Source organism: Apus apus, chromosome 1 (genome assembly GCF_020740795.1).
Source record: "Apus apus isolate bApuApu2 chromosome 1, bApuApu2.pri.cur, whole genome shotgun sequence".
In the NCBI taxonomy this organism is placed as follows: Eukaryota; Metazoa; Chordata; class Aves; order Apodiformes; family Apodidae; genus Apus; species Apus apus.
In genome coordinates this window covers 132070205-132090185 of record NC_067282.1, presented here as the reverse complement: position 1 = coordinate 132090185, position 19981 = coordinate 132070205, and the positions used below count along the sequence as shown (strand labels likewise).

At 36.6% G+C, this 19981-nt stretch overlaps 1 protein-coding gene across 4 annotated transcripts in view; it reads right to left on the bottom strand.

Moving 5' to 3' along the window:
* Positions 1 to 1597: 1597 nt before the first annotated feature.
* Positions 1598 to 19981, bottom strand: part of BMAL2 (basic helix-loop-helix ARNT like 2) — a 36516-nt gene continuing 18132 nt past the window's right edge. For all 4 annotated transcript variants that reach the window (XM_051608532.1, XM_051608531.1, XM_051608534.1 and 1 more), the window contains exons 7-17: positions 19589 to 19681; positions 17766 to 17883; positions 16814 to 16957; positions 14886 to 15126; positions 13834 to 13940; positions 13106 to 13256; positions 11870 to 11925; positions 10994 to 11102; positions 5938 to 6025; positions 4128 to 4236; positions 1598 to 2902 (exon numbers count right to left, since the gene is read on the bottom strand). In XM_051608532.1, coding sequence (XP_051464492.1) covers positions 2766 to 2902; positions 4128 to 4236; positions 5938 to 6025; positions 10994 to 11102; positions 11870 to 11925; positions 13106 to 13256; positions 13834 to 13940; positions 14886 to 15126; positions 16814 to 16957; positions 17766 to 17883; positions 19589 to 19681 — 1353 coding nt within the window. In that variant the 3' untranslated portion in view covers positions 1598 to 2765. The remainder of the gene's footprint in view (positions 2903 to 4127; positions 4237 to 5937; positions 6026 to 10993; positions 11103 to 11869; positions 11926 to 13105; positions 13257 to 13833; positions 13941 to 14885; positions 15127 to 16813; positions 16958 to 17765; positions 17884 to 19588; positions 19682 to 19981) is intronic.

The following is a 19981-nucleotide window of genomic DNA, read 5'->3' as shown; positions in this document are numbered from 1 at the left end:
ACAATTATATAAATCTTGTGAAAGAATTAATATGTTCCTTCAATAACATCATCTGCACCGTTTTCAAACTAATCTGGTTATAAAAAAGAAACTATGATGAGGAAAGTCTGTGTAATTTTAAGTTATGTACTCATTTATCTGTGCTGGCTACAGCATTTCTTATTTTGTTTAGAATTTTTTACCTTAATGCTCAAAAGCATAAAAAAGAGAAAATGCATTTTACAATAACAGAAAACAAAATTCTCAATTTACACAAATAGAATCCTCTCAGTTCTTAGAAAGTGCTTGTTTTTCTTACTTTGCTCCATGATATAGCCCAAAATCCATTGTGAAGAAAAAGAAAAGTTTATTCTAAGAGAACTAGAGAAAACAGATTATTTTGGCCCCACGTCTGCGGAAAAAAACACAACTTGAATGCAGGAAATCACATACAAGTTCAAAGCAGAAAATCTACAGACTTAAAAAAAAAAAAAATCACTACATGAATCCAATAAACTGTTCTAGAAAGCCTGGACAAGATGTCACAAAAAATTTATAAATCACCATTTGCCAAATTATTCGTATCTATAAGATATAAAGCTGAAAGCAAGAAGCCAACCTGCTAGAGAGCAGCTCTGTGGAGAAGGACCTTGGAGTCCTGATGGACAAGTTCTTCATGGGGCAGCCCATGTGGCCCTTGTGGCCAAAGAGGCCAATGGTGTCCTGGGGTGCATTAAGAGGGGTATCTCCAGCAGGTCGAGGGAGGTTCTACTCTGCCCTAGGGAGAGCCCACCTGGAGTGTTGTGTCCAGTTCTGGGCTTCCCAGTTCAAGAGGGACAGGGATTTACTTGAGAGAGTCCAACGGAGGGCTACAAGGATGATGAAGAGACTGGGAACACCTGCCTTATGAGGAAAGGCTGAGAGACCTAGGGCTGTTTAGTCTAGAGAAGAGAAGACTGAGGCGATCTAATTAATGTGTATAAGTATCTGAAGGGTGGATGTCAAAAGGAAGGGGTCAGTCTCTCTTCAGTGGTGCCCTGTGATAGGACAAAGGGCAACGGATGCAAGCTAGAGCACAGGAAGTTCCACCTCAACATGAGGAAGAACTTCATTACTGCGAGGGTTACAGAGACTGGACCAGGCTGCCCAGAGAGGCTGTGGACTCTGCCTCTCTGGAGCCTTTCAAGACCCATCTGGATGCATTTCTGAGTGACCCGCCCTAGATTCTGTGCTGGTCCTGCTCTGGCAGGGGGGCTGGACTAGATGATCTTTCGAGGTCCCTTCCAACCCCTAGGATTCTGGGATTCTGTGACAGAGCGATGCCTTCATTCCGGAGAGGGCAGCTCCCCAGCAGCCGCAGCCTGACATCTAGTGGCCACCGCACCGCCTGTCCCCGCACCGCAGCCTCCGCCTGTCCCCGCACCGCAGCCTCGCCAACACGGGCTGCCCGTGTGTGTTGTTGAAACAAACGCCACGCTGCTGATGGCAGCGATTATCAGGACGTGTCTATTAGAAATACGCACAGGTATCAAATATCTTCAAATGCTTTCCTTTTGTTACCCAAATAACAAAAACCAAAACAACAACACAACAAAACAAACCACCGACAACAACAACAAAAGAGAAAACCGATGCTTTTATGATAGATAATCAGTGCAAAAATTATCTAAACCTTTAATATCAGAGATAAACACAACCACTTAATAAACTAATGCTATATTGTTCTAACGCGACCTATTAAGTGCCATGTTCTTGAGTCATTTGTTGTAAGCGGGATACAATTCTTGCAAAAGCTGTCCCCTAAAGATCGTCCTGTACAGCATTTACTTACAGACAGAGCTATATTACAGAAATATTTTTAAGTCACAGACTCAAGTAATAGAAAATCACCCTCATCTCTCCAAAACCATTGAGCCTATAGAAGATATGATAGCATTCTAGTATGTTTTCACCACTAGACAGTGCTAGCCTCACTCTGGAACCCAGATAATCTATCCAGAGTTCTCCAGTTAGTAAAAAACCTGTGAAGAGACCAAAGTGCTTTATTACACTTCTACCATTATTTTCCTTAGGTTCTGTTCACTGCCCCTCCAATAATACAAATAATACAAAGTAGCAATTAAGATTTTGTAGCTCTTAGGCAAATATTTTTCTCAAAACATTCTCTTCTGATAGCTATGGTGATCTAATTCAAACCCTTATTCCCAGAACTTGGCTTTATTTTCACTTTTGAGTACAAAAATTGCACTTCTGGAAAGGGTAGGGAATCACAAACATCATCATTTGAGAATTATAACACCTTATTTTACAACTGTAGTGTGTGCAAATCGTAATTTCAATGACATTTAATAGTTACAAATATTCTTAAAACTAAGTACAGTAGGTTTTAAAGAAAGTAACATGGATAATCAATATTCTATTATTTGAAACAAAAACAATAAATAAATGTTGAAGTATTAAAACTAAGCAAAAATATTCCTGTACATTGTACAGTACCTTTTGGTTTAATCTTCTTAGCAAAAATATAGTAATGTGGTTTAAGCACTCCAGTTACAGATGGTTCAGTATTAAAATTTCAAGGTTTCCCCATCATGAAAAAAATATTGCATTTTTCCATAGGTGCAACAGAAACTGTCTCTTTCTAAACAAGGATTCAGTCTTTAAAAATATTTAGACAGTAAGTATGAGTTCAAAGGAAACATTAAAAAACTGTAATACAGTACTGAGGATGTCTGGTTGTTGTGCATTATGGGTTTCACATTCCTTCTTATTTTGAAAAAGCAAACCTAGAGAGCCCATTGTATATCACTGAGTTCAGCTGGATCTCCAAGTCCTCCATCAGCCTCCAAGTAATTCATAAGAGCTGTCATAGCAGTGTCATCATTTTCACATATTGAATCGAAGTCCAGCTGAGAATTGCCACCTATAAAATTATTAAACCATGCAGGACAAAGCATGAATAATGCAGTAACTTTCAAAACAGGTTTGTTTTTAAACAGCACCTTCCTTTGAAGCTGAGGCAAACAATTACATGTAAATGACAGAAGAAATAAAAATCGAGTCACAGAAATAATGGATACGTACCAACAGTTATAATGACATAGATAACTTGGTCTAAGAAGATAACTTAAATCTTGCCAATCCCTTGGACTACCTCAAACTGCTAGCTAATAAAACTTGTATCCATGCAATGAAGTTCATGTTACTGAAGCAGGAAACCTCTTCCTGCTTTATGTCACTTCAGTGAGAAACACAAGCATGTACCTGAATTCTCATCTGAGATACTACGCTAGATGAACTTCTGAAACCTTAAGAGTTACTATATGATAGCTCTAGAAATCAATGCTATACCCTTGCTTTTACCAACAGTAAGGTAAAATGCTTTAGCTCAAGTATCAATGAAAACATTTCCTTGCCTATCTTGGATAAATGCTGTTAGTTTATTTTTTTCAAACCCTTATTTGAGGACTAGCTGTTTTTTTTCCTTTTTATATATAAAGGGCTCTTAGCTAAACTGGAAGAAAGCTGTTGGTTATAAATGAATAAAGCTCTAGTAACTGAAATAAAAGAAAGAGATGGGAAGAGTTTCCAAGAGCTGACACACAGGATAAGCATAAATATTGCCATTCTCCTCTTTCAGGGCCAGGGGATCCTGTATCTACAAAAACCACTGTCTTAGTGCATACTTGAAGAAGGGGAAAGAAAAAATTTCTTCTTGAAACATTTTGACTAGCCCTTTGTATTGACTATTCAAGGCATACAGTTAAGAAAAAGTGCTAGAAGGACAATTGTTCACAAATTACACCCAGTTCCCTTACGTTGCACCGAAATACTTCTCCTTACCCATCTCTTGTGTCTGGAGAGGGAGCTAATAAGTACCAAATTAAAACTGTGGCATGCAAGAATACAATGGCAAACTGCTACAGACGTTATTTTTGTCATGAGATTGATTCACTGATGAAATTTTGCTGTTTATCTTCCGGTGATAACACATCTGTTTTAAGAGTACTCTCATCTTCAAACAGGCTGATTCTGTAATTCTGTGATTTATACATGGTTGCAAAGTGGTGTACTCCAAAATAACACCATTTATTAGAAGTGTCTTCTCCTGCAACCTTCAAACTATCCACAAGAGAAATAAATCTTACCGAGGAGAGGTTCATTACTGGGAAATGGAATAGCACCCTGGTTTTGATCTGAAGTCTCTAGAACTTCTGTTTCTGAAGGACATAACTGAATCAACTCTTTGTTTGGCACCTGAAAGAACAGAAGCAGTAAAAGGGACAGAATTAAATAATAAATTTAGTGACATTACATTACAGAAATATTATAACTTGCTGTCAAAGTACTAAGTAAATTAAAAATATGCATCAATAGGCAGATCTACTGCATTTAACATTTTTTTAGACTATACACAGCACTGGACTTGGCTTTAAATAAAAGGTGTTACTTACACATTTGTCAAAGGTACTTCACAGTGATAGCATTTGCTTTATTGCAGGTCTAACTGAATATTCAGCAAATATATCCAGCAAAACAAATTGTACTAGTAGATACTTTCCAGGTCTAGTACCACAAACTACAAATTCTCAGTGACACCATATTTGTCAATGTCAACACATTCTAGTTAAAAGATTAAAAAAGGCCCTCACACCTTCCACGTTTAATATGCATCGAACCAAATGAATTATAAACTTGTCTTTTCTGTTATTTTGCATCTTGTTACCATCATGATAAAAATCTAGTTTTAAATTACTTTTTGCAAGTCAGAAAAATGAGGCTAGCAACAACAGAGATGGAAGCCATTCTAAACCAAATGTATCAGAAAAAAAAATATTAAATATTCCCATTTGTTTCATGTGCCAAAGATGTGCAATTTAGCAGTTCTTGGACTGCTTGACTGATGTATTAGGAATTTAATTAGGAGTAAATGAATTAAATTAATGCAACTAGGAAACTGATAAAGCTAAAATGCTTTACAAAAGCATTTCAGGAACATGTGGAATACCGAAGTACAGAATGAAGAAATATCTTCAATGAATACAATGAAGTTTTCCTTATGACAAGATGCTGCAGGATTTAAAAAGCTCAGTATATATAAGTCTTAGGGAGAAAGATCGGCAGTAAGGCAGGGGAGAACTGATCTTAAAAAAGGGAGGAAGCAAAAGAATCCCTAATCCAGAACAGCATTATTAGGAAATGAAAAATCACAATGGGAGATAAACTGTCTTTAAATGGAAGGAAATTTACATTCAAAGTGCCAATGGAGAAGTAAATGTTCATACAGTGCACAATATACAACATACAATATACTTAGGTAAAAAATGTTACTTATTCCCTAACTACAGCCAGTAACTACGATAATTATAGTTTGTGGTGTTACCAGCACTACCAGATGTGCAAAACAGCATATTTTATTATTTTAGACTACGGAAATACCTTCTAAGTAAAAATGTTAATAATTTAAAAACTGAGAACATACAAAATGGATTTTTAAATGGGTCTTCAAGAACACTAAGATTAAAAGCACAAGTGAGAGAAAATAAGAACTGGTATTTTATTTAGGTTGTCAAACCAAACAGGTAGAAACATTTTTACCTCTGTTTTTTTTTTTTTAGCATAAGTTTCAATGCAATTCCAAATCCATAAGGGCCCTCATCACACTCGCATTTAGCAGATTTGCAGATCTTCAGCAGAGATCCTAATAACTGAGTAAAGACTGCAGCCCTCTCAGCCTCAGGAATAGCCCCTTAAGGCTTGAACTGAGACCACTATAAATGAGGCTGGAACTCCTGCTGCTGACACATCCCTCAAAGACTTTCATAGCTTCAAGATAGCTGGCACTACTTTACACATTCTCTCACAAAAACACGAGTCAGGGTAATTTGGTTCAACCACAGGCTTTGAGCTATCTGACAATTAACCTTTTAATTTTTTTTCAGGCAGTGACATACTCACATTGCTGCAGTTTACAGTTAAAGCTGGAGAAGGTGACTTTCTTAAGAGATGTGATGGACTTAACTCCCCAGATGGTGAAGAACGCAACCTGAAATTGTATATGTTTAGTTGATTTACCAAGTCACTTTAATCCTAAACTCAAAAACTAGCCTATGTGTTGCAGAACCCACCAGACCTCCCCAGTGACTAAGCACAAGCCAGCTAGTCTAAGACAATGTTGTCTTAAACTCTGCTGAAGATTTTAAATTCTCCTGCTCCAAGTTTTGATAACACAACAAGCAGAAGAGATCAATAAAGGCCATGGGTCATAATTACTTGAGCATGCTTTTATTTTTCTGTTGAATCACCAGCACTGACAGACCAAAGAGTAACAGGTTTCAAAATAATGCACACTGGGACAAATATGTATATTTCAAACACAAAGAATACAGAAAACAAAAGGAAGTCCTGCTAAATGGTAGAGGGAAAACAACACATCCTTCTAATGCTCCCTTTACTATTTTTTTTTTATACCTGTATTTCCATATTTTTATAAAATTTCAACTAAAAATAAAGACCACTTGCTTGTTACAAGAATTGAGATCCTGCTCACCATCCCTCACCAAACATGCTAGACATGAAACCAACAGTGAAAGTGTTGTATCAGGACCCCTTGTACAGCTTGCTCCCATCTCCCTTCCTGACTCCCAGAGGACAAGGCTACAGAAGAACTGGGGCACTCTGGATGCTTTTGTTTCTGTCACCTCCTCAGATCCAAAATGTGACAAAGAATTGGAGGAAAGATAGAAATGGGTGAATAAACAATCTATCTTAAGTAAGTTGAGTTATTTGTGGGGAATATTTGTTAGTTTCCTACTTTCCAATATGCTATTTGATAAGTAGTAGTATGATCTCTAAAAGCCAGGTGAAAAACCCCAGACTGACTAGATTTATGGCATCACTGTAACTGATGATTATTCATTAGATATTAATTCAATTGCTTGTAAAGAGAGCTGCAGGCAAAGTCCTGAAATAAAAAAAACCAAACATATAAAATTGATGATGCCTGATGCATAGCTTAAGAATCATCTGTGTCCTACTTATGTTAAAAAAAAAAATGTAGAGAGCAGATTCGGGTAGTAAATGCACTTACCCTATTGGATTATGTTTGTAGTCACATGGGTATTTGATGGAAAACAGCTGGTGTTAGCCTCTGCTGATCACTTTTGTTTAATTCTGACTGCTTTGGTGTGTGCAAGATAGTAACTTGGTTTCATACAAAAGAAAAATTAAGAAATAGCATAAAGTTCTTTCTACTCTTTGGCTGGAAAGAAATACAGCATTGTTCTCAGACAATTCTGGAAAAGTGAACTACATCTGGGTGCAAGCAACTACATCCAGACATCTCCATAAATATAAGAAACAGGATAGTAGGACGAATATGATGCCAGAGATCCCAGTTACCCAGTGCAACTGTTTCCTTCCATAGCTGGCTGCTTTTCAGAACTGCCCTTTGGACACAGAGTTTATCCTATTCTGCACAACTTTGCTGTTAACCTTTGCTTTCCCCTGCACAGCAACTTTTTGGGCTATTAGCTTCAGCACAAGTTTGTTTCTCAATTTCCAGTGTCCACAGACAACTCGGATCCCTGAAACAAACACGCCTTCACAAGACTAAAATGGCTCAGATTACTTTGGCTGATGAAGCTGGCAAGCAAAACATTTTTCCTTTCAAAATCTTGTGACATTCAGTCTATTAGTCGAGAACTAAAATGACCGTTCCCAAAGAAAGCAACATAATGTTGTTCTTAAAAACACAAATACCAGAACTTTCAAGTGGTAGTTTTGAAAACTTCCCCAAGAATGCATTCATTCTTTCTTCATCCAGCAAATTTATTATTTATCTATTTAATAACTGGTTTCCTTAAGCTGACACATATAAATCACATGGATGAGCATTTTCAGCTCATCTCAATCACGTCAGGTGATCTCAATCAAAAGCATCACATTAAGCTGACTGAAGCATCTAGAACAAGAGTCAAATTAAGCTCTTGGGTCATTCCTGGATATTAACAGTCAGAGATAAGAACTTTTACCAGCTTACTTCAGTGAGGAAGCTATAAAAAGTAACTCTCTTTCCCTCTATAGGTGGTGCAGGTGAGAGGACAGTAACAATGATATTACCAAAATGCAGCATCCCATCTTTGCTGTTGAGGATATCAATCTCTTATTTATTGCCAGCACTTTTCCTCCTCCTTGGTGGATGATCCCAGCAACTTGTCAACATGCTGTGAGATGGATTTTTTTTTTTGATGAAGCAATTTTTTTTATCCCATCACAACAAAAGTATTTATTGTTGCCGGCGGCGAGGGAAGCAAGCAGTCCAGAATCAATGTGATTGATAAAGCAAGCTTCGATTTATTGAATACACAGTGTTACTTTTATACCCTTTTCCAAACCTACATGTAGTGAATTCATTGGATAGTAACTACTTGTAGTGATTTCACTGGACGGCAACTACTTGCAGTGATTTTACTGGATAATAACACACATCTGAGTTCCAGGGTTCTTCCTTGTTTTCTATCATTCTACTTCTCTACCTTGTCCTTGAGTTAGTTTAAGCTAACAGAGATTGTTTATACTTGTGTTAGGCTAAAAAAAGAGATTGCTTGTACAGCTGCTATTTGTGCTACACTCTCAAGGCCTCTCAAGGAGATAGCAGGGGCCCATGGCCCTGCTGCTCAAGCCATTCTGCAACATATTGTTTTATTCCTTTCACGGAAAATGAAGAAATCCCTGTGCAATTTGACTATTCTAGTAAAGGGATGCGAGTTCATCATTGGAAGGCAACTCCAAAATACTGGAAACAGAGTTAAAACATCTACCACTGTCACTCATCACACTCTTAGGCTTTGGCCATGGTTTTTACTGATTCAGAAAATCAAATACTGTCTTGTAATGAAGAGACAGCTAAGAAGACAACAACACTGCAAACACATAATGTGTAATCTTGGACTCCAGCATGGATTTACGAAGAGGAAGTTACACAACCAACCCGACAGCTTCTACAAGGAACTGACTAGCTCAGTGAATGAGGAGACAGCATTGGATATTACTTACTTTGACTTCAGTAAAGCTTTTCAGTTACCCATAACATCCTCACAGACATGCTGATGAGTCAGACTACTACTGAAACAGCAGAAGCTAGCTATGCTATGGCATATCGATGTATGCATAAACTGGAGGACAAGAGGCTGGAGTGCAGCCCTGCAGAAAGAGATACGGGACTGGGGGGTGTGCTTTGGTTGATGGTAAACTCAATGCAAGTCAACAACGTGCCCTAGTGGCCAAAAGAGACAAGGGCATGCAGGGGTGCTTTAAGTACAGTATAGCTAACCAGTCAAAAGAAGAGATTAACCCGTTAGACTCAGAATTGGTGTTGCCTCACCTCAGGTACTGTGTGCAGTTTTGGGCTTCACAATACAAGAGGGATAGAAAAAATGTGAGACTGTGTCTAAAGGAGGGCAACAAAGCTGATGAAAGGACTAGAGAGCATGACGTAGGAGGAACAGCTGAGGATTCTAGGCTTGTTCAGCTTACAGGAGAATGAGAGTGACCTCACTGCTGTCTACAGCTTCCTTATGAAGGAGAGGGCAAGGTGCTGATGTCTTCTCTCTGGTGTCCAGTGACAGGTCATGGGGAACGGTTTAAAGCTGTATCAGGGGAAGATACTAGGAAAAAGACCTTCATTGAGATGATGGTCAAGCACTGGAACAAGCTCTCCAAGGATGTGGTCATAACCAAAACCCTGTCAGTGTTCAAGTCTTTGGGAAACACTCTTAGATACATAGTTTATCTTTTACATTGCCCCGTGCAGGCTCAGGATTTGGACTTGATGTTCCCTGTGGGTCCCTTCCAACTCAGGATATTCTATGATATGAAACTATTCCTTATATTGTTGCCAAAACTGGTGTACTTCTTCCTGTAAGATTTAAATTTCTACTCTTCCAGGTCCAGTTGCAAAAATGCAAGTGGGAAGAAGCACATGTGACCTAGGAACACCCTGCTCTACAGACATAAAAGATTTCTTGACATTCTTCTACCTGGAACTGGAAGAACTAAAGTCTGATGGACAGCTTCATTATCTAAAGCTAATACTTAGATAACTTGTTCCGTGCTTTTGAGATGATATTACTGTTTTCCTAAATTTAACCTTAACAGAAGTGGTTAGACTTTCTAATTAAACTCTGATTCCTGAAAGAACTGTGACTGAAAACAGACTGGTTTGTGCATGTGCATCCCAAAGTCCTGGAATTAGTCAGCTCAGAGACTCTTTAAAAAGTGTTCTTAGACAACAAATGATGATACAGTGCAAACTGACAGAGTAATAACCTCCCTCTATAAGCAAGTCAGGCACCACTGTGGGTGCACAACACAAAAAATACAAAGGTATCTTCACATTAAAATTACATTTCTTCCTTTTGAATTCCTTGGCTATGCTGTGTACCTGCTAAAACTAGTTAGTTTTAAAATGGTCCGTCTTTAATTAACAATTTGAACCTTGCACGGATTCCCGTTTGGAATGATGCAGTGAGGTTGTTTTAAACCTATGGCTGGGGACTGGCATTTCAGTCTACATTCAGGATAATCAGGAAAGGGAGAAGAAAGGCCATGAAAATGCTCCATTGGAGACTGTTTCAGAGAAAGTTTTCCTAGCAGAGCAATGCCACCAAACACTACTCACAGACAACTGATTTTCCATTCCCAAATTATTTATCTACTCATTTCAACATCAAGGGAAGAAGCTGCATCACAGTAACACTTTTGAAGTCGTAGTTAAAGAATACTTTAATTAACAAAGGAAATTTCATGCCCAGAACAAAACTATTTATTAGCACCAGTGACTTGTTCTGCCATGCACAGACCTAACTTTAAGTATCTCATAGTGCCAATGCTCAAACCAAAAATATTTTATAGATATTACACAATAAAAATGAAACTTGAACAACCTCCACATAATCATGTACAGCTCTACCTTTATTTAAAAGCCTAATGTATGATGTTAAGCATTTATTACCTTTGCAATTCTAATATTTCATTTGCAATTTCAGTTCCTATACTTCCAGCACCGAGAACTGTTCCAGAGGACATTCCAGGTACACTTACTAAAGACTGTTTTACAGCATCTACAGTTAAAAAAAAACAAAAAAAATAAAACCTTATGGTTACAGCCATTTCACTACAACAGCAAAAACCACTCACCTCAAGGATTAATCTGAAAAGGTTTTGTTCTCTCTTACTTTCAGAAATTAAATTCCTTAAAACACTAAGTCACAAAGGACAGTGCTGTAATTCTCATTTGAAATACAAAGATAAGTTAATAATATATTTGTGAAAGTCACTGATCTCCACTAATTAAATTAGCTTTAATCATTACCATCTGCAGTCTCTCACAGACAATACAAAACATATGAGAAAAACAACCTTGAAGTTTTCACAAACTTTTGAACAATTTCAAAAGCAAAAATAAAAAAGCACAGCGTAAGATGACAAAAGAGCATGTAGAAATCAGAGTCTATGCATAGCAGAAACATATTAACAAGATATGTACCAAAATCATGATCATCCTCTATCCTGAGATAGTACAACTGCATTTCTTTGGAAAACCAGGCAAAATAGTAATAGGGCCTGGGACAGAAGCATAATACTCTATCAACCAAAATCTTAGCTACAGTAAAAGCTACTAGAAGGAAAAGATATGCTATAAGCCCTTCTGATCACAGTTGTGTGAATTATATCAATTAGGATGCTCTAAGTAACTAGAAATAATCCCCAGAGTTAGCTTTAAAACACAACAACCTAGAATAAAAAAAAATCTGGATTGAGTAAGTCTAAAATAGTAATGATTGATTCAGAAATGCACCCATGATAACTGTTAAGAAGCAATACTTGCCTTCTGCAGGCTGGGAACTGTAGTGGTCCTGTTCTTCAGCTGATTGGTTATGACCTCTGAGATTCAAATAAATTTAAAAAAATAAAATTAAAAATCAGCATGTTTTTTAAAGGCAAAACTGAGCATGTTTTATTTCAATAATACTTAACACAGAGTAAAAACTATCATCCTCAAACTAATGAAAAAATGAGATACACCTCACGTGTTTCAATGTTCAGTCCCTTGTACTGTTGTTTCCGAAGTACTGGGTGAAGTACTAATTTCTACTTACTCTCCAAATAAAGAAGAAAGGCCAATATAGTTGTCTGTGTTCCATGACAAGAGAACAAGGCTGCCACTTTTACTCCTAGGAGGGAGACTGGTTAACCATAAACATCTGCTATAAGGACAGGTCAGTGACTACCTTCCACCAGCAGCTGCTGCCTACCTTCCCTTCTCTAGACAGATGCAGAAGCCCAGATGACCAGGATAGGCAAAAGTGGCCTTTGGCTGTTGGGCAGCACAGACTGTCTTAACTGCTTTTTTCTGTCTTCTTGAAGAAAAAGGACATGGGAAAAACAGGTGGGTGACATTGACTTAAGACATGAAGCAGCTACAGGATGGGTAAAAGGCCCCATTGACAATTTGGTTTAATGGTAATAAAATTATCTCGGTCCCTCTCTCATAAACTCAGTTGTTGGCAAAGATTTGGAACAATCCAAATTACAGCTCCATTGCAAGGCATAGAGGATAAAAATAATTAAAACTAAAAAAGAAGAATTAAACACACATTTACTGTCTATCTCACAGGCTTCTCCATTTGGAGAGTATCTTTTTGTCCTGCCTTGAATTTCTATGATGTACAAATTGCACTTCTCCACATTCTGACACATGGTAGGTAGGGTAGCACTTCAAATTAGGTCAACTAACACATGCAGTCTTGTAAAGCTCAGAAGGAAAAGCAGAACTAACTTGACATTTCTATTTATTCCTATCTACTACTTTCTTCCCTTAATAAGAAACCTTAACCTCTTTTTTCTCTTCTGGGAAAAGGTAGTTTTCAGAGTCACATCCACAACTTCAGCCTGAAATAAATGGTAAATGTAAAAAAGTCTTCTTCCAGGTTACTCAACCACTTTTGGTGCAGTGTTGATATTTTCTAGTCTTGTTCTGCTTCTTAAACAGGTTGCTTCCTGCTAATGTTAACTGTATGTAAGACATAAAATAACATGGGGATTCATATCATAAGTTACTTACAATACCACAGTGTTGTTTGATACAATGTACTCCAGTTCTTTGGTCCACGGATTCATGAAACTAAACCACTGACTCTTTAAAGTCACAAAAGTCCCATCTTTTGCTCTAAATTTGTAGGAATTTGTAAATACTTTTTCTTTATTCTGCAACACTAGATAAGAAAGGAAAATTGTAATCACTATATTTACATTTAGGAAGACAAAGTTAAAAATAATCTGTTTTATAGCATCATAGAACCAAAATGGTTTTGATGGCCAGAAACACAAGTCAAATGTCAGAACAACTGACAGGACAGAACCCCTACTAATATCAAGCTACAGTTTCAGAAATGTTATTAATCTTAAATTAAAGCCCAAGTACCAAATAGCCACAAACCACTAGTAGGGAGACTCACGACTTGGTGAACTTTCGTAACTGGTGTTTTTAACCACATGATTAGGCACATTTGTCCATCAGGACTCCTTCCTCATTCTTAGGAAGCAGGGTTGAAAGAAGCATTAGCATTATTCCCTTGAGATTAAAGCACTGAGCCAAGATACAAGGCAGCAGAAGTATCTCCTTGCTTTTATTTTAAGCTTTCTGCAGGCATGTCTTAATGCAGACATAGAAAAGGACAATGCTAAGATTGTTTAGTTGTATTAATTCTCAGCCTCTGGTTTTTATTTGTATTGTTTTCACAGTTGTTACATGAAGTTGTATGTAGTCTGGGAGGACAAATTATTCTGTACCTTCTTTATGTTTTTCAGCTAGATGATTGTGATCATCTTGATGGCAGTACTCGTAACAAGAAGTTCCTAGTAGCTCTTGTGGTAGATACCCTAAAATTGCTGTTGCACTGTTAGAAATAAAAAACATGAACTACAGCGGATGCAAACAATTGCAAAACCTGTTTTCTTCAGTATCAGATAAAGCAGAAAATTAATATTTTTAAAAAAATAAATGCTTCCGTTCATGTTTGGGAAAAAGATATAGCATTAGTACAGCTCTAATGCAAAAGGAAATATAATTCACTGTGAATTATCCATTTGCCATTAATACTAACTCAAAGACAAAATAATAGTGTTTAAACATGCAAACTACAGGCACATAGAAAATACTTATAATCATTAGCTCTTCCCATTATTCAGTCAGGGTACTGGTCACATGTAGTGAGTCATTTAAAGACACCAGAAGTTGAATTTTCCTCTGCCACTTTCAGGAAAAGGTTTAAACTGACACTTTTAGATGAAACACATAATGACTGAAAGCAATACAAAGCTTCCAGTGACAATAATGAAATTCAAAATGCAAAGTGGTAACTCGGTCTATACAAGAAATAAAAGTCTGTTTTGGAAGTTCAGAAAATAGAAACTGAGCTTTCACTTGTAGTGAAATAATCTGGTACCTCATCTAGATATAATGTATTTGTTCCAAATAGTAAGATTTTAAGAAGTAGTAACTTTTGGTTAAGTGTTTATTACTCAAGTCATATGCATAGCCAGGAAGCTCTAACTTGAGATTTCTCTTGATGAATAAATAAGCATATAAAGGCATTTTCCAACTAGTTTAATCTTCCTAGCTCACCTTTTCCTATAGGACAATACACTTACTTTCATATATCATGTTTTATGTTTGACAAAACAAAAACAAAGCCCAAGTACTTACAGATTCAGAATGAACTGCTTCCTGTATTCAGCACCTAGAAATTCTATCCTGCTTGAGAAATTACAGTTTGACAGACAGTATTGAAAATATAACTAGTGGTGTCATTTTCTTTTCATAAAAAAAAATCCCCACTTACCGCTGATCCACATAAACAAATTTTCCATCCATGGCAAATCGTGTCACAAATTCTGTTGCTTTGACTTTTATCTCTCCACTCTTTTGTGGAACAATATAAGGGTGTAACCTCCCAATTGCAACAAGACAGTTAAAGTTACTACTGTCCTTTTCTACATCATTTTCCTCTTCTACTCCCACCTCATTAGGAGGCCAGTTCTTCATATACCCAGTACAGTGAATGGTACAGTATTTTCTGTGATCTATTAAAAAGAAATTGAATAAGAAGCAGTTACGGGTCAAAAAGTAAACCTAATTACTTTTTAAATTTCATTCATCATTAGACTAGCAACTATATTTTATGATGACCTACAACAACTGTACAAGGCTACAGATAATTTTATGGAGCATTTTAAAACTTTTTTTTGTACTACTTAATTTTGGCTTACCTGGGGAGAGCACTTCTAACCCTATGTAAGATTTAGCAAGGTAAGTTATATGTGTTGGCAACTCAAAAGCAGTCTCACAGATAAAAAAGTAAACAGTCTGGTAAGCCACAGATTACTTTCTTTTTAGATGTTTTCATATGTACTGTAAATTAAAATAAATTGGAGAGGCACTCCATAGCTTCCAAATGCCTTTTGTTAACACAAGGATCTTAACATATGCTTACTGTAAAAGCCAAAAGAATCAGTTGAGAGAACAACCCAAAACAACCGAGCTTCTTTTCTATTTATCTTGAAAACCCTGAAATCCTCAATTTTCTGGGAACACAAATATTCTAAGTCTTAAATTACAGAATAGCCTGCAATTCATTCCTATGGCTGGTAAACTTTTTGCTACCTATGTAACAAGCGAACACCCTCATATGCATCAAGATACAGAGATGACATTCTGTGTCTTACAGTAATCACAAACCTGCCAAAATATTCTTGATATCTGTATTCTGAACAAATTAAGCTTTACACAGATTTGACTGCATTAATCCTATTAACTGCAGAAAATATGTATGAAGTCTGAAAAATGAAAAAAGAAGTTATCCTACTGTGACTTTGTCACCATTTCTCAGTTTTTCAAGGTGCCTTTCCTCAATGCTGCTCTCCTGAGAACCACTTACACAAGCTAAATTCAGATCTAACCAAGCTAGCTGGCACATAAAGGGAAAATGAATTCTATTTACTTACAATGGTAGATCTGTTTTTAAATTGACTATTGTACAGTGTAGCTCAACAGTAACAGGTTACATTGAAAAACAAAAGTAGGAGCATTTCTTCAGGGTCAAACAATTTCAGCAGACCTTTGCAAAAATCAATACTAAGGTATTAAATAAAAGCTGGAAATTACATTTTAAAAGATCCATTAACTGAAAACTTGGCAAGAGTACACTGCTGTACAGGCATAACAAAATACGGAGTAAATTAAAATTATTGGAAGAATGACTGGAATTACACCGATAAATTAACTTTACTATTAAAAGCCAAAAAAAAAACAACAGCCAGAAAAATTTAATACTTTTTAAGTACACACAACACAAAGTAAGTCAGAAAAAGAAGTTGGTTTACTTGCTTTTTTTTTTTCCTTCAAAACAGTAGATTTTGCAGGCCTTATTCACAGTAATCTTCAAGACAGGTTATTTAGTTTCATTCTTCTGATCTGCTCCAGTGCTTTCAAAAATTTCCCTGAGAGTTCTAAAATTTGACTACAACAGACCACGGGCTCCTAAACAGCTACTGTAACTCATTCCTCTCTCCCCCTTTTCCGGAGTGAATAGGGAGGAGAAAGAGTACAATTAGACTGTTTTTCAAAACACGTCTCCAGTATGTATTTACACTTTTCTACAGCTACTTTGCAAAGCAAGTAGTAACTACAAGGGTCACAATACTGACTCAGAACTTAAATACCACAGGTTTCAAGACAGAAAGCCCCCACTGCATCTAGACTGTTTGATACCTTTCTTCTTTGGGTTGGGCAAGCACTCCTTTTCTTCTTTGACTGTGGTCCTACTACATTTTATCCGACAGAAGAAGGAACGTCGAGCACCAGAATTCAGTCGAGCTGGTCCAGCTTGAAAATCTGTATGTACTTGCAAGCCAGCTTACAAAAATTTAGTAAGTAGTTAAAAAACCAAAATCAAACAATAAAACTTCAGAACACAAGGCCTTTTCTTCATTTTAGGTTTCAGTTCATTCTCCTCACTGTTTAGTTGACTAAATTTTGTCCTTACAACTAAAAATGGAAAGTCTATTATCTTAAATAGGGCAAAAATAATTTGACTGTCAAACAGATTCCAACATTAAAAAGAACCACCATACTATTTTCAAACCCTTCTTAAGATTTTGAAAGGTATTTTAATAAATATACTTTTTAAGTTTTCAACTTCTATTTGGTACAAGGAAAAACTGCAAGGATGCGTCTAAAAGCCAGATATAAAGTAGTGATTAGCTGCACAGTACATAAGGCTTTCCATATTAGAAATAACTGTAAAGAAAGTAAAATTTGGTTAAATTAGGATTGACACTTAGCATTTTCAGAGAAGACAGTGATTCTTGATATTGAAGTATTTTATCCCATGTTCGACTACATCAGGTCTTTTGTATTGACAAGACCTATCAAATACAAGAAAAAAAAGTAGTACACCTGGTAGGAAGAACATCAGATCACATCTTGGTAAATGTTTAACAGTGCAAATTTCAGTCATTATCTAAAAGAAATTATTTTTTGGGCTAGCTTTTAAACTGTAAGTGCATTCTAAGCAGCAGATAAGCATTCAAATACGTCTGGTTCATAGCAATTATACCTCAAGCTTGCACATCCACATGCATATGAACATGTATGTCCTGCATTTTAACTACAATTATTAACATTTCTTTAAAAAGCCTGAGCACATTCAAATATGACTTACTTTTCCCATCTACGAGCTTCTCCCTAGGAAAGACATCTGAAGAAGAAAGTTGCTCCTTCACTTTTGCAACATCTTTCGGATGCAAATAATCAAACAGACTTTGTCCAATTAAACTGGCCTATTTGGTAAAAAATAAGAACAAACACCAAAAATGAAAAGAAATAAGGACCCCATCGTTTTACAACAAGATCTCATACATATTACTTATCTCAGAAAAGCAACTTTCTACACCATTAAAAAAAAAGGTCAAATACCACTGTTGCTCTAAACAACAATATTCTGTTCCACATTCAATTATCTTATTTTTATAAAAATGGGGGTGGGTGAAACGGTAAGGTGGTAGGGAAACAGGAAGAAACTTTCTTGCTACCTAAGGACTTTAGAGCTCTAGTTTGGTTGGAACAAACTGCACCATTGAACCAGGGCTTGCCTAGGAGCAGGGTTGAGCTCACTTCAGCACTCCTCCATAGGGGATATTTACAGGAATCTCTCTAGCTGGGATCCATTCAACCTGCTGACTGCCAATCCAAAGCAACTGGTGTGTTGCACTGCTGTAAGCAGCACTAGTTTTGGAACAGGAAAGACTTCTCACATAATTGTGTTAGGTTTTAATTGTTTTTTGCTTTTTTATCGCTTACCTTCACCACAGCAGGTCAAATAAATAGGTAGAAAGGAGCTGTGTTGACAAGTAACATTCTAGATTCAAATTGCAGCTCATTTTGGACTTAGGCCTTTTGCTATGTGATCACTGCATGCATAAATAGAAGCACTTTTCCAATAAGCCAGAGTCAGAAGTGGGTTTAATGAAAAGCTTCTAAGAAACCAGGGTAAACATAAAGCCTTTCATTTGCACAGTCCTCATCTAACCCTAATGCAAAGGCAAAGTGCTGAGTGCCACTGAGAAAGACTAACAGCAGCATTGTCAAAATATACAGGTGTAACAAATAGATCATACTGCAGGATAGGACCCATAACCTTGAGTGATTCCCAAAGAAGCTAATAAACTCATAGTTTAAGTTAGTCATGTTTTCTGAACTTCTTTGGCTGGAACAGAGAAGATATTACGGGTCTGGAAGTAGGAACTCCAAGAAGTACTTTAGTCCTTAAGTGAATCCAGTGTAGAACTTCCGTTCTGAAGAAAATCAACATAGCACAAATGGCTTCCAAGTCACAGAAGTAGACAGATGGAACCATTAACTGGTTTAGCCTCTGTTTTTGGAATAGAAGTCATACATAAGCAAAGAAGTTACCGTGCTTTGATTATTTGTGGTAATTGTCCATGATCCTAAATGTCAACTAATGGAAAGTACTTATATTTTTCCTATCTCTCTTATTCTACAAGCTAAGCTGTCTCACACTATCTCAGTTTCCTTCAAGTATATACATGAATAGTCATTGTGGATGAGGTGTTATGTAGTGCATCTGAACATAAACGCATCACCACAAAAAGCTTTAATTAACACTGCTGAACTACCAGTTTTCCTTGGCCTAAAAAAACCCCAAAAATGACTTTATCATTTAAAAGAAGACCTGTTGGGAGACAGAAATTAGGACAACTTGAAATAATCCCTCTCAGACAAGCAGTTTTCTTAAGGACAATCAGTTGAACTCTGGTGTCACTACTCATGGGAGAAGCACTGACTGTACTTGCAAATATATCATTCCAGGATATTCAGCTTTACTCTGAAGGAAGTTAAATCAAAGAAATTACACAAAATCATACACAAGGACTGTTTTTAATAATATACAATAAAATGTAAAAGTTTAAAAACTGATATGAAAATGCAAGGTAAAAGCAAACCAAGAAAGAAAATTATAACCACCTGATCATAATTAAGTATTTTGCAAACTGATTCTGAGACAAACAGAATTTTTCCTCTGTTGCATCCAACAACAAACAGGAATCCATCTGCAGCCTGAAAATATACAGATAATAGCTTAAAAAACATACAATTAAAATATACAATGAATATTGATTACTACAAGGAAGCCCATTTTAAAACCTGATTTTTTACAATTAATTTATAAATCACACCAAAAAAACAATTAAGATTGCCAGGAGCAAATCAGGTCTTAAACTACAGATAGCTAAAGTTTCTTAAACACAGCTTTGGGAAAAGAGGCAGCCAGCTGCAAAACAGTTTAACTCGGGAGTCATGTTACAGATCTTGGCAAAGTCTGTTACTGCAGTAAAAAAAAGAAGAAAATAACTGGAA